At 40.8% G+C, this 13636-nt stretch overlaps 1 protein-coding gene across 1 annotated transcript; it reads right to left on the bottom strand.

The window, feature by feature from the left end:
- Positions 1–6542: 6542 nt before the first annotated feature.
- On the bottom strand, positions 6543–10486 carry LOC147949839 (uncharacterized). The gene is made up of 3 exons (XM_087510759.1): positions 10421–10486; positions 7308–7700; positions 6543–6950 (listed from the first exon to the last, which is right to left on the bottom strand). The coding sequence occupies exons 1-3, from the start codon at positions 10484–10486 to the stop codon at positions 6543–6545; spliced, it is 867 nt and encodes a 288-aa protein (XP_087366885.1).
- Between the last annotated feature and the right edge of the window lie 3150 nt (positions 10487–13636).

Below are 13636 nucleotides of genomic sequence, written 5' to 3'. Positions count from 1 at the left end.
AAATCAATACCTTTCAAAATATTTTGAGTAATCGGATCTTCCTTCTCCCAAACCCTGACAGTTCTGTTTCTCTCATTACTCTAAATAAAAAGCTTCATCTCCTTCTCTTCCTCCTTTACACTAAACAACTAAGAGTTCTCTCCCTTTCTCTCCCTCTCTCTCTCATAACAATGTCAATAATAGCAAAAACAGGAGAGGAGGCGTGACTTTGAGAAAGAGATTACGGGTTTTTGGTTTAATTAGCTTAAACCAGGATTTAATTAAACCAAAATTAATTAAAATCCACTCTTTTGGTTGACTCAACATATCTCAAATTCTATTCCCGAAACACGGATGTTACAATTCTCCCCCACCAAAATAGATTCGTCCTCGAATCTAGAACAACCATCAGCCAAGGACTCCCGTGCAACCGTCTCCACGGTCCGCACTCCTCCGACCGATCTACGAAAGGTCACCTTTAGGCGATAGACTCACGTTCCAGTCATTATTTGCTCTCGACTTTTGGACTTTCCTTTACTCACAGGTCTAAACCTTGAGTTTTTATTGGCTCCTCATCAGACCTAAGTCTGCATGTCATAATGTTGGCTCCTCATCAGGCCTAAACCCGCATGCCATAATATATAAGGAAAATCCATACTCGTCTCTCGGGTTGCCACCCTACAACGCCCCCCGGATCGTCATCCGAAGTCGATATACCAACCATACTCCCAAGACACAAAGTCTCGGAATATGGCAGTACTAGGAGAACCAAAGTCCCCCAAGAGTCGCGAGCAAACAATTTTGAACACGTCTGAGCCCTATCCCTATCCAGGTTTCCTTCCTGTGACTCGCGTAAGACAACATAATGTCCTACCAACCACATATCCCCTCACTGGAATACCTCATGACCACACAAAGGGTCATTTCACTGCCACAAAGGCCAAACGAATGTCCTAAACATGACCGCCACTAAGGCCAAATAAATGTCCTAAACAGGATCGCCACAAAGGCCAAACAAATATCCTATACAGGACCGCCACCAAGGCCACTCGTCCTGAAAGACCGTCATAAAGACCATTTGTCCCGAAAGACCGTCACAAAGACCATCAGTCCCGAAGGACCGTCACAAAGACCATCTGTCCCGAAGGACCGTCACAAAGACCATTTGTCCCGAAGGACCGTCACAAAGACCATCTGTCCCGAAGGACCGTCACAAAGACCATTTGTCCTAAAGGACCGCCTAAACAGGCACTCTGGCTAAATAGTCCGCCACAAAGGCCACACAATTGGCTAAACAGCACGCCACAAAGGCCACACAATGGCTAAACAGCCCACCACAAAGGCCACACAAGGCTAAACAGCCCGCCACAAATGCAACACAATGTCTCAAAAGACCGCCACTCACGGGCACAATGACTCAAAATTCCGCCACGAAAGCCACACTAGCCCCTTCGAGTCTCACAACCACTAAAAATGGACAAAACTAACTCCCATAAAACTTTCCATTTTTAGAACTTTCCACTTTTGGAATCTTTCCTCTTTTAGAAACTTCTAATCAGGAAACCATTCCCCTTTAAACAACAGGTTCGCGGAACTTCGTATCTCGAACACCACCTCATCTTGTTAATTCATCGCAGTCAATGACCTGTTCGGACCCCACAACATGCCCATCTTGAGATACACTCTATCTTCACCTTGAAACTCAAGATCTCTCCTCCTCTTGTCGGCATAACTCCTTTGCCGATCTTGAGCTTCCTTCATGTTCAGCTTAAGAACTCGAATCTTCTCTGACATCTCCTGCACAAAATCTGCCACATACATGCTCCTCTCCCCCATCTGAGTCCAACATAACGGTGTACGACACGACCTCCCATACAAAACCTCGTAAGGAGCCATCCCAATACTGGCCTAGTAACTGTTGTGGTAAGCAAACTCTACCAAGCTCAAGTGATCTGCCTAATGCCCACCCCAATCCAGCACACACATCCTCAACAAATCCTCCAACGTCTGGATCATCCTCTCGGACTGCCGACTGCCCATCTGTCTGGGGATGATAAGCTGTACTCATATGTACCTTAGTGCTCATCTCTGCCTGAAATGCCCTCCAGAACACTGAAGTGAATTTGGAATTCCTATCAGACACAATGCTCGCTGGCACCCCATGCCACTTGACTATGTCCTTCACATACTTCTTAGCCAACATCGCTGCTCCATCAGTCTTCTTAATGGCTAGAAAATGTGCTGACTTAGTCAACTGGTCCACAATGACCCAAATAGCATCAAACGTCCTAGACACTGGCAAACCAACCACGAAGTCCATAGTAATCATATCCCACTTCCACTCTAGAATGGGAAGACTCTTCAGCAATCCACCTGGTACCTGATGCTCAGCCTTCACTAGCTGACACACATCACACCTCACAACCCAACTAGCCACGTCCTTTTTCATTTCGACCCAGTGATAGTACCTCTTGAGATCACGGTACATCGTAGTCGCTCCTGGATGAATAGAGAACATGCTCGCATGAGCCTCTCTCAGGATCTCCTGCCTCAACTCCTCATCCTTAGGCACACAAATCCGACCATGCACCAAAATAGAACCATTAGCCGAAATCTGATACTCTGAATCAACATCCTTTGAGGCATTCACTTGCCCAAGTCCTTCTCCTGAGCCAACCGTACTATGCTCAACAGATCTGCTATATCAGCTGGAACCAAACCCAACGGCTCCTGAGAAACCATACACAAACTAAAAGCACTAATCTCTTCTACCAGAGAATCCATATACTGCTCCTAAGCCGAAGCTGCCCTCTTCCGACTCAGAACATCTGCAACCAGGTTAGCCTTACCAGGGTGATAAGCTATCTCCATGTTATAATCTGCCACCAGCTCCATCCACCGCCTCTACCTTAAATTCAGCTCGGGCTGAGTGAATATATACTTCAGGCTCTTATGATCTGTAAACACATGTACCTTTGCACCATAAAGATAAGATCTCCAAATCTTCAGGGCAAAAACTACAACACCCATCTCCAAGTCATGAGTAGGATAGCTGTCCTCATGCTTCCGCAACTATCGCGAAGCATAGGTAATCACCTTCCAATGCTGCATCAACACACCCCCCAAACCAACTCTGGATGCATCTGTATATACCACATAGGGTTCTCCCTGCTCCAGCAAAGCCAATACTGGAGCAGTAGTCAACATCTACTTCAGGCTTGCAAAACCCTCCTCGCACTTCTCTGACCAAACAAAAGGAACATCCTTCCCTATCAACTTAGTCATAGGACGTGCTCTGTTAGCAAAGCCCTGCACAAACCTCCTGTAATAGCCTACCAACTCAAGGCAACTCCTGATCTTTGTGGCATTATGCGGTCTAGGCCAATCCCTGATAGCCTGAATCATCTCTGGATCTACAGATATCCCATCTGCAAACACTATGTGACCAAGAAAACCCATCTCACGCTGCCAGAAACTGCACTTGCGCAACTTGGCAAACAACTTCTGCTCCCGCAACTTCTCCAGAACTGCCCTCAAATGCACTGCATGTTCCTCAGGACTCTTAGAATAAACCAGGATGTCGTCGATGAAGATGATGACAGACACGTCCAGGAACTCCTGAAACACGTTGTTCATCAACCTCATAAACGCTGCTGGCGCATTTGTCAACCCAAACGGCATCGCCACGAACTCTTGAACCCATACCTCGTCCTTCTACTTGACGAAACACACCGACGCTCCCCATGGTGAAGTGATAAGACGTAAGAATCCCCTATTTTCTTCCTCAGCTCTACTAGACTAATAATCAAGTATGCTGACATCAATTCACAACCACCCGTATATCAACTAACTTGTATCTTAAGGACACTTCCTCAAGATAGCTTATCACAAAATTTGCTTCCCGCTTAGCAATTCTCCACAACAAATCATCAATACGAGCGTAATAAAACAAACAAGTACCATACGTTCGCATATTCTGATTCACCGCATCAAATGCTTTGCAAGCCGCCAACTCAAACCACTTGCCTTGTTTCCCTCAACAAGCTTAGCAAAACCTTGAATCTAGCAATCCTGTCCATCTCCAATGAACTTAATCCAACATCGTCGCAACGATTATATTATCCTGCCATGAAGGCTTCTCGTGAACTTATGTACCTGGCAAACATGCCTTTTTCGGTTCATACCTGCTGTAACTCCCCTTCCCGGGACTCTAGCACCACCGGCCGCACAATCCTGGCGCAACAACCACACATTCATGACCACTCCAGTCATAAAACCCTGACCCACTGGTCATCACATCCAAAACCCGAGATTAAACCACCGTCAATCCCTCGAGGTCTACATTCAATCGTTATGTTTATACTCACGTCCTAGGCATTGCTTGCTCCTAACTCCTCCACCCTTAGGTCGCAACCTTCGAGGCATACCGATCTCACTCTCAGACCAGCGTCTTTGAGTTATACCGTCTCACTTTTGGACCACAATCCTCACGATCTCGGTATCAGGGGAACTACTCATCCCCTCAGGGGAACATCATCCCCTCTGCCACTCTCGGAGCCCCCAGCCCCTCGAGCTATCGGTATTCAGGAGAATCACCATCCCCTCAAGAGCAACAATCCTTAACGACTATAAACGTCTCCCGACCAAAAGTACCTCCTGTGGTTCGAGTATAACATTGCAATGTTACACCTGCCCACTTCTCATATCAACCTGGATTACCCGCTAAATAGAGAAGTATCCAATCTATCTGCTTATGACCAACTATGTGCCCCTATAGGCTTGATACCTCTCGAGAAGAATCTCGTACCGGTCATCTACAGCTGCTCCATCCTCCTAACAAAAGATGGATTGTCCCAAACATCCGCAGCCCTTGGCTGCACCCCGCCACATATGGTACACTGGAGCCTGCACTAGTACCCCTCTCGGTAACCGCTCCCATAGCACGCCAACAGATCCGCCAAGCGATCATCTCGACCTTGGGCTCCACCTGCTGCAACCCCACACTTGGGTTCCCAGCACCCCTGGTACGCTCACCGGCTAACCCGCTCTGGTCACTCCTGATACGCTTGCGATCCAACGGCGTACCTCCTCGTGGAACTCAGGACCACACACTCGCTGGCCTTTGAAACCCGTCCGACCACGACCACGACAACACCCACGTCCACGACCAACAACTCAAACACCTTTAACCACTGCACTTCCATGAACAGAGGCTAACAAGCAATCTTAACATAACACAAAACCACAAAAACATAAACTCACCATGGAATCACATTGTAGGCTTGAAGAGGATGTTCTAGGACTCCATTACACATAGAATTGACTAACTCATATAATCAATCAAGACATGCAATCTCAAACATCACAACAAAAACCTAGTGAACCCAAACCTTGAACCGTAAGGCCTCTGATACCAAACTGAAATGACCTGACCCGTTTTCTTTTTAACAATAAATAATAATAATGCATAGTAATAATATATAAACTACAACTAGTGGTTCCATACCCACTAGCCACCTAATCACAATCACAACCAATAGCGGAAATAACCAATAGCAATAACCAATAATAAACCAACAGGAAACATAGAACCAACAACCTAGCAATGTTTCTAATGACCCAACTCTAGCAACCTAACAATGTCAGACAACAACCAATTGAGTCCCTAAAACATCATCCTCTTCATTGCCATGATCCCATGGTCACACTTTGCCTATACCTGCACCACAAACACAATGAGATGCGTGAGTATGAACAGAAATACCCAATGAGACGATCCTCCCATCTACGAGCTATATAACAAGCAAATCAAGAGTACAACTCCAAATAAAATATAACAAACCAACCATTAAAAAGAACAACCAATAACACTTTCACCACACCTACACATCATCACATAAAACAAGTCATACAACCCAATCGCTTAGATAAGCTCATGGTTACGCACTCACCTTAACAAGTGAAATGAAAATAAGAAGAACCAAATGAGAGGCTCTCCAATATCCAAGAACAACAAAACTCGCTCCTACAACCAATCACACCAATAAACAAACATTGAAATTAAACTACCAGAAAAATCAGAAAAGAACAACCTCACAAGTGAAACCACGAAATCAAAACGAATCTTTAACTTTCTAATCCCTTCGGTGAAAATCAAGGTCCACACGTCCAGAAGCTTCCCAAAAAAATTCAGAACGATCAGATCTCATGTGAAACCGCAATCGATCCCGAAACACCCGCTGGTCTCAATCCGCGACTAAGAAGAAACTCCCCACTAAACTGCCAATAACTCCTAGAATATTAACCTAAATTCAGTTCTGTAAAAAGTAGAGTGTACGAAAATCTCAGTTTTGTACCTTTCGAAAATGTTTTGAGTAATCGGATCTTCTTTCTCCCAAACCCTGACAGTTTTGTTTCTCTCATTACTCTAAATAAAAGCTTCATCTCCTTCTCTTCCTCCTTTACACTAAACAACTAAGAGTTCTCTCCCTTTCTCTCCCTCTCTCTCTCATAGCAATGTCTTTTTTTTTTTTTTTTTTTTGCCAACAACATACAAGATTGACTCAAATGAGCCAATTGGAAGGAAAAACGTTTACATAGGTAGATTGTTGCGGTTCCACTCTAGCACGATGCACCAGCTTGTCCGCCATACCATTCTGTGAACGGGGAATCAAGACTAAAGAAAATGACGAGAATTCATCTTTATCCACCTCAATCTCATCTAAATATGTCTTGAAAGCAGGCCACTCGGAAGACGAAGACACCATCTTCACCAGATCAGAACAGTCCGTGAGAAAAACAACATTCTCATTATCCGCTCCTATCATACACCTCATTGCCCAAATTAGGGCTTCCACTTCTGCATGGAGGGGTGACAAACTACAGCGAAGGTTAGATGCACCTATAGTGGGAAGTTCCCCTGAAGGGGAAGTACAATACCAACCTATGTCACTGAAAGGGTATGTCGCTTTCTAGGAGCCATCCACAAAACACCGATAATAATTAACAGGTTCGCGTAAAGCAGAGATAGCATTAGCCATTAGACCAAAAGTCAAACGGGTGCCATCCTGTGGAGGTGTACTATCCTTCTGAGCCGAACACCAAAGTTTAGCTTCCTCCTCCGCTAAACGTAAGATCGCCAGCGGGTTGGAGTCCAAATTACTAAAAAATTTAACATTTCTAGCCTTCCAAATATACAAAAAGATCCACAGGAAAACATCCGCCGAAGGGATCTGCTGAAATCTCCAAAATAATGAGTCCATGTTTGCATAAACATATGCTGAAGGAAAACAGCTCGAAGATGTCAGAAATGGGGAAAAAGCCAAAACCTGTCTGGCCGGGGGGCATAAAAATAAGGCATGATTTGTTGTTTCCTCTGACTCTCCGCAACGGGCACACTCACTATCACAGCCAATACCGCGTCGCCGCAGGTTAGCTGTTGTTGCCACACAGCCCGTGAGTGCTTGCCACAAGAAATGTCGAATTTTTGGTGGACACCGAATTTGCCAAACAAAAGCCTGTAATGGGATGATATTTGGGCCAGAGACAGGTGAAAGCGCCTGAGTCTGTCCCAAGGCTTTGTACCCAGATTTAACTGTGTACATGCCAGACTTTGTCAAATGCCAACCCAACCTATCCGGTGAATTTAAGTTACCAAGAGGTAAAGCACAAATAATGGCCACATCCTCCGGCTTAAAATAAGCCGAAAGCAAAGCCAAGTTCTAGGAATGCGAGTTCCTGTCAATGAAAGTTTCAACTTAAAGCATAGGATCGGCAGGCAATCCCAAATGCAGAACTGGTCTTGGGAGTTGAGCAGGAATCCAGGGATCAGACCATACTAGAATGGAATCACCAGATCCTACTCGTTTAATGAGTCCTTTGTTTACCAGAGAGCAAGCAGACACCGTACTACGCCATCCATAAGATGGTGAGTAGGATTTAATTGGATCCAAGGGATTAGAATGCCGATAGTAGCAGCCTTTAAAAACCTTAGCAGATAAAAAGTCTGGAGCTGTAATCAAACGCCAAAGTTGTTTAGGCAACGCGGTGTTAAAGTCTTCCAGACACCAAAAACCCAGCCCACCTTCTAGCTTATCCGCACACAACTTGTCCCACGTGACCCAATGTAACCCGCGAGTTTCTCCAGAGGAACTCCACCAAAAATTAGAAACGCACCAATAAGTTTCCGAGTGACCGTTTTAGGTAATCAGAAGCATGACATGACAAAAGTAGGGACGGAAGTGGCTACCGATTTGATCATAACCTCCTTCCCTCCCCTAGACAATAATCTAGTAGGCCAGCCGCCTGCTCGTTTTTGCAAACGATCCTGGACAAAGGAAATTTTTTTTGTCTTTGAACCACCAAGACTTTCTGGAATGCCCAGATAGGAGCTCATACCCCCCAGATTGTTGATACCCAAAATAACTTGTAATTCCACACGCAAAGTCGCCTCTACTGTATGCCCCTCATAACAATGTCGACAATAGCAAAAACAAGAGAGGAGACGTGACTTTGAGAAAGAGATTAAGAGTTTTTCGTTTAATTAGATTAAACCAGGATTTAATTAAACCAAAATTAATTAAAATCCACGTTTTTGGTCTACTCAACACATCTCAAATTCTATTCCCGGAACACGGATGTTACACATATTAATGCTGAATCTATTATAGTGTTCCATGCTGTTAAATGACAATGTTGATGTCCTCGTTTTAAGGATGCTCTCTTATTGATACTCATTCTTTGTTATGTCAGTCTTGTGATGCTTGGTTTTTCTAAAAATTATGTATATTTCTTTGAGAGGTTTTGTGGAACCCTTTCAAAGATATTGTTCATAGAGTGTTAGCAAAGACATCACTACCGATGTCAAGGAACCCCCAAAAAAGCCCATGAAGTAAGTAATTCATGATCAGTCGGGAATTTTAGTTATAATTTTTGCTTTGGTTGTTCTTTTGAGAATTTTTTTTAGTTGTCTTTGTGAAAATTAGGAAGTTGAATTTACTTTCATTTGGAGAAGAGGAAACATAGAAGGAACTAGCTGTTGTAAAGCAAAATATTAAGAGCAGTCATGACATATTGAATGATCCTCAACTTTTGAAGATAGAATCTATAGATAGAGAATGGGTAAGAATACAATTTATCTTGTATGTGGTGTTTATTTTTCCTATCTTTATTTCTCTTTTTTTTTGTGTGTGTGAAATACGCCTTCAATACCAACTCAGAAAAAAAGTAATTACTTTATATCATGATGACCTGAAATATAAAATTTATGGTTATTCTTGATTTGCATAATCAGTTTTTCAATCTTAATATTACTAAGCAATCACGTCTATGCTAGGGATTTTATCTGTTCGTCAGCACGATTGGATGCTTTTAGGTTTGGTACCAAGCATTGCCAGAGAATAATATATAGCTCTCTTTGTTCCTCTTTCACTACTATATTATGTCTAGTTATTTCTGTAGTTTCTAAGTATAATTTACTTGTGTTTGTTTTCTTAACAGAGATCTTTAGTCTGAAAAGCCATGAAGAGTCTACGAGAAGTTCAACTGGTATGACAGTGAAACCACGAACAATTGTTAGACTATTTTTCAGGTTGGTTTTTTTACTCTCTCTGATATCTCATTGTTGATATCTCAATGTTGATCATGATATAATTAGCTCACAAGAACTGGAAAATGAACTCAATAGCTCCATTTCTCAAATTTCATATTTGTAAATGCTTATTCAATGCTATATGATGATCTCTGTCTACATCATGATTTACTTCACCACTAAACCAAAGCTTTTGCTCTATGATAAATGCTTGGTAGTGTTAGATTAGGTGAAAACTTAACTATACAATTGATTGCACTTAAACATAACACTTCTTTCAACCTCTTTTTGTATAGATATGTCCCTAATTTTCTTCTTCTCTATAAAACATAAACGCTTCTTTCATCTCTTCCTTCTCCTTTAACACAATTCATAAAATTTTCTTTTGCTCTTCCTGTTCCTTCAAACTCAAAACAGAAACTTGACTATGGATCCATATAGTCAAGCTTCAGGTTTTATGGACCTGTTAACTAGTCAAACCACAACCCATACTTTTGAAACCAATCCGTAAGATGTGCGTAAACCAATCTACATATACCTAAAGAGCATAAAAGAAAAAGGAAATTATCTCCCCCAGAAGACATGGTGCTCATCAGTGCTTGACTCAACACCAATAAGGATGCAATAACTGGGAATGGGCAAAAAAGTTAATATGTTTTAGTCACGAATTGCATCTTATTATGCTGCAAATCCTAAGCTAGCTGGTCTGGAAAAGAGAGAGAGCTCATTCACTGTAAGCAAATGTGGTAGAAGAACAACAAGATGATTTGTAAGTTTGTAGGAAGCTATGGGGCTGCAACAAAAGAGAAATCAAGGGGCCAGAATGAGGATCATGTCATGAAATTGGCTTACCAGATCATTGTCAATGATTATAAGGTAAATTTCACCCTTGAGCATGCTTGGAGGGAGCTTCGCCATGATCAAAAATGGTTTGTATCTTATTCTCTAAAAGCTGATGGTCCATCAAAGAGAAGAAAGTGTGATGATCACACTTCATAGTCATCAAGCTCTGTGCCAGTTAGCCATGAAGAGGTGTGTAACGCCCCGACCGCCACCTTTTAGTGGGCTCCATTTCCAATCCCAGTCCATGGGACCACCTTTCTTAATGGGCCTCACGTCCTCTTACTAGGCCCGTGAGCCCATCCATATCTGACGAACGGTTTACTAGGCCCGTGAGCCCATCCATATCTGACGAACGGTTTGCTATGTCCGAGAGGTTTTAAAGATTTGTTATCGTCCCTACAAGTCACCACATGATCTTTCCCTGTGTTTTGTCCTCACTCGCACAGTTCCAACAGTCACGTCCCGGAAGGTCAGCCATCCTGAGACTACTCCAGCTCAAGCACGCTTAACTCTGGAGTTCTGTCAGGACCCTTGACCGAAAAGATAAGTGCACTTTGGTGACATAGGTGGCCAAACCAATTCTTTTAAATCTCTCCGCAAGTCTCTGAAACTGGAGTGTCACAAGGAGCAAGCTCATCCTCCTTGTATGAAGGCAAAAGGACTTTGTTTTGCAAGAGAAACAAAGTTTGTGTAGCAAGAAGCATCATATGCATAAATTGCTTGAAAGACTACTTGCAAAAATGGAGCTGACTGAAATGGAAATGGCTTTGAAGAATAAGTTAGTTCACGACATGTTGGGAAATTAGTTTCAGATCATCATTTGAGTACTTGAGTGTAGTGTCTATTTCAGTTTGAGTGTCTTTTTATGTTGAAGTTTCAGTTTGACTACATAATCTGTTGTATGTTGCTCTGTTCTAGATTGTATTTACGTTTGAATGCATAATCTGTTATATGTTTCTCTGTTCTATAATATACTTGAATTTCTGCTTTAGTTTGAACGCATAATCTGTTTTACCCTAATCGGTTTCAGTTTGAATGCATCATCTGAGATTGTATGTTTATCTGTTCTATAATGTACTTGAGTTATAATTTCATTTTGAATGCATAATCTGTTTTACTTTAATCGGTTTCAGTTTGAATGCATAATCTGAGATTGTATGTTTATCTGCTCTACAATGTACTTGAGTTGCAGTTTCAGTTTGAATGCATAATCGTGTTTCTGGCTTAGCATAAGAACGCATGAGATTTACCCAAAAATGTACTTGAATGTTCTTTCTTTGGTCTTCTTTTGCAGGCTTCAACAATATGAAATGCAGATAGTTGGATGTCAGTTTCTATACATATTTGTGAATAATCAGGTATGCTTCTTACATATTTGATAGAATGGTCAATGATAATATGTTGCATGTGAAAAGAAGTAAAGAAAAAGAAACGCATGAGATTTGATTTGATTGAGAATATATGGCAAAAATTCGGCAGAAGTCAAGATTACAATTAATCGTTTTTACAATCTGTTTGTAATATATTTTTATAAAATGTAATAATTTTTAAGTATTGAAAAATATAAAATGTTTAAAATTAATATAAAATAAATTTTACTTCCAAAATTATAATGTTCAAAAAAAAAAAAAAATTTAAAATTTTTAAAGACCCAAAATTGAAGACATACAATTTCACAGTTTCTTAAAAACTGTTTTTACAAAACAATTTTCTAAATTTGATATTAAAATATTTCTAACTCCATTTAAGCATATTTTTTATCTCCCCTATTGGAGATGCTCTAACACTCTTGATTAAGTTTTCACCAGTTTCTCAATTTTTTTTTTCACCAAAATAATTATAATTGTCAAATCATCACTATTTCTTACTTATATAGTATTAGATGTTTCTTCTACGTAGGGGTGTCAAAATGACTAGCTCAACTCAAATCAACTCATTACCTAATGAGTTTAAATTAAATGAATTAATGGGTTAACCCAACTCATTTTGATGAGTTAAATGGTTAAATGGGTAACCTTGATTTTAGAGAATGAGAAGTACAAAATTGTTTAGTTCGTGAAGTTACACATAGACATGGACTTCTTCATCCATATTGTCCCTATCAACTAAGGGTCGATTCGAGTGTGAAAACCACAATCTAGCTCTCAAGTCTCATCTTATATACTCATCATAGTTTGTTATGTTGCTCTGTTGTACTTGCTCTGTTTTTATATTGTGTCTTGTTTGTTTCACTGCCTCTAACAAAAAGAGTGCAATCATATTAGACTTGAACAAATATCCAACTGGTCAGCACACATATAATGAAAAATATCTGTACAATTGAACTCCTCCAACTGAATTCACCAGAATGAGAGCTCTAAACATTCAACCAATGACCAAATCCAGAATACCTTCAAACGTGTTCTCGGCACTTTCTTTTAAACCTTCAGGTCTCAACTACCCTATGTACGCTATGGCTAAGCTACAACTGTCCAAACTCCATTTCACTAGCTATAACGAAATCAAATGAGTCTCATCTTGGAATATGGCATCGAAAGATATAAAGAAAAGACAAGTGTTCTGTAATCGGTTTGACAGGAACACAAAAAGAAACGGAGAGAGAAGAATCAAATCATTAATCGGTTTGTGGAAAAATCATGTTTACGATTATTCTAGGCTTATAAACCCAAATTCTATTCTCCTCACCCTCAAATCAGATGAAACTGTTTTTTGGGGGGGGGGGGGGGAATCAAAGCATTAATCGGTTTACACATTTGATTGGTTTGAAGATTTTTGGTTATATTTTACTGGTTTAAGCATTTGAGTTAATTTGACTCAATGAAAATAGAATTGATGGATCAAATGGTTAACCATTACCCATTTATAACTCAATTCATTTGGTTTATTAAACCAATTGACCCACTAACTCATTTTATCCATGAATTTATTAGGGTGAATTTGTTTTACTCAATAAAATTCATGGATTGAGTTGAGTCCAGTCCATCCATGAAATTTGACTCATTTGACTCATTTTGACATCTCTACTTATGATATATTGTGCTTTGATATGACAACAAAAAAGCTATATTAAGAAGCGATTCTTGTAACCAACGGAAGGGAAATGCGGATACACATTTTTTCTAGTAGTGGCCTAAATTACTGAAAGAAATAAATGAAAATGAAGTTTCAATTTTTCTTCAAAGATTTAACCAAAATGTAACAAAGTCTACAAATCTCTAAACAAAA

This window comes from Camelina sativa, chromosome 1 (genome assembly GCF_030686135.1).
Source record: "Camelina sativa cultivar CO46 ecotype springtype chromosome 1, ASM3068613v1".
NCBI lineage: Eukaryota > Viridiplantae > Streptophyta > Magnoliopsida > Brassicales > Brassicaceae > Camelina > Camelina sativa.
This window is presented reverse-complemented; position numbering and strand designations above follow the sequence as displayed.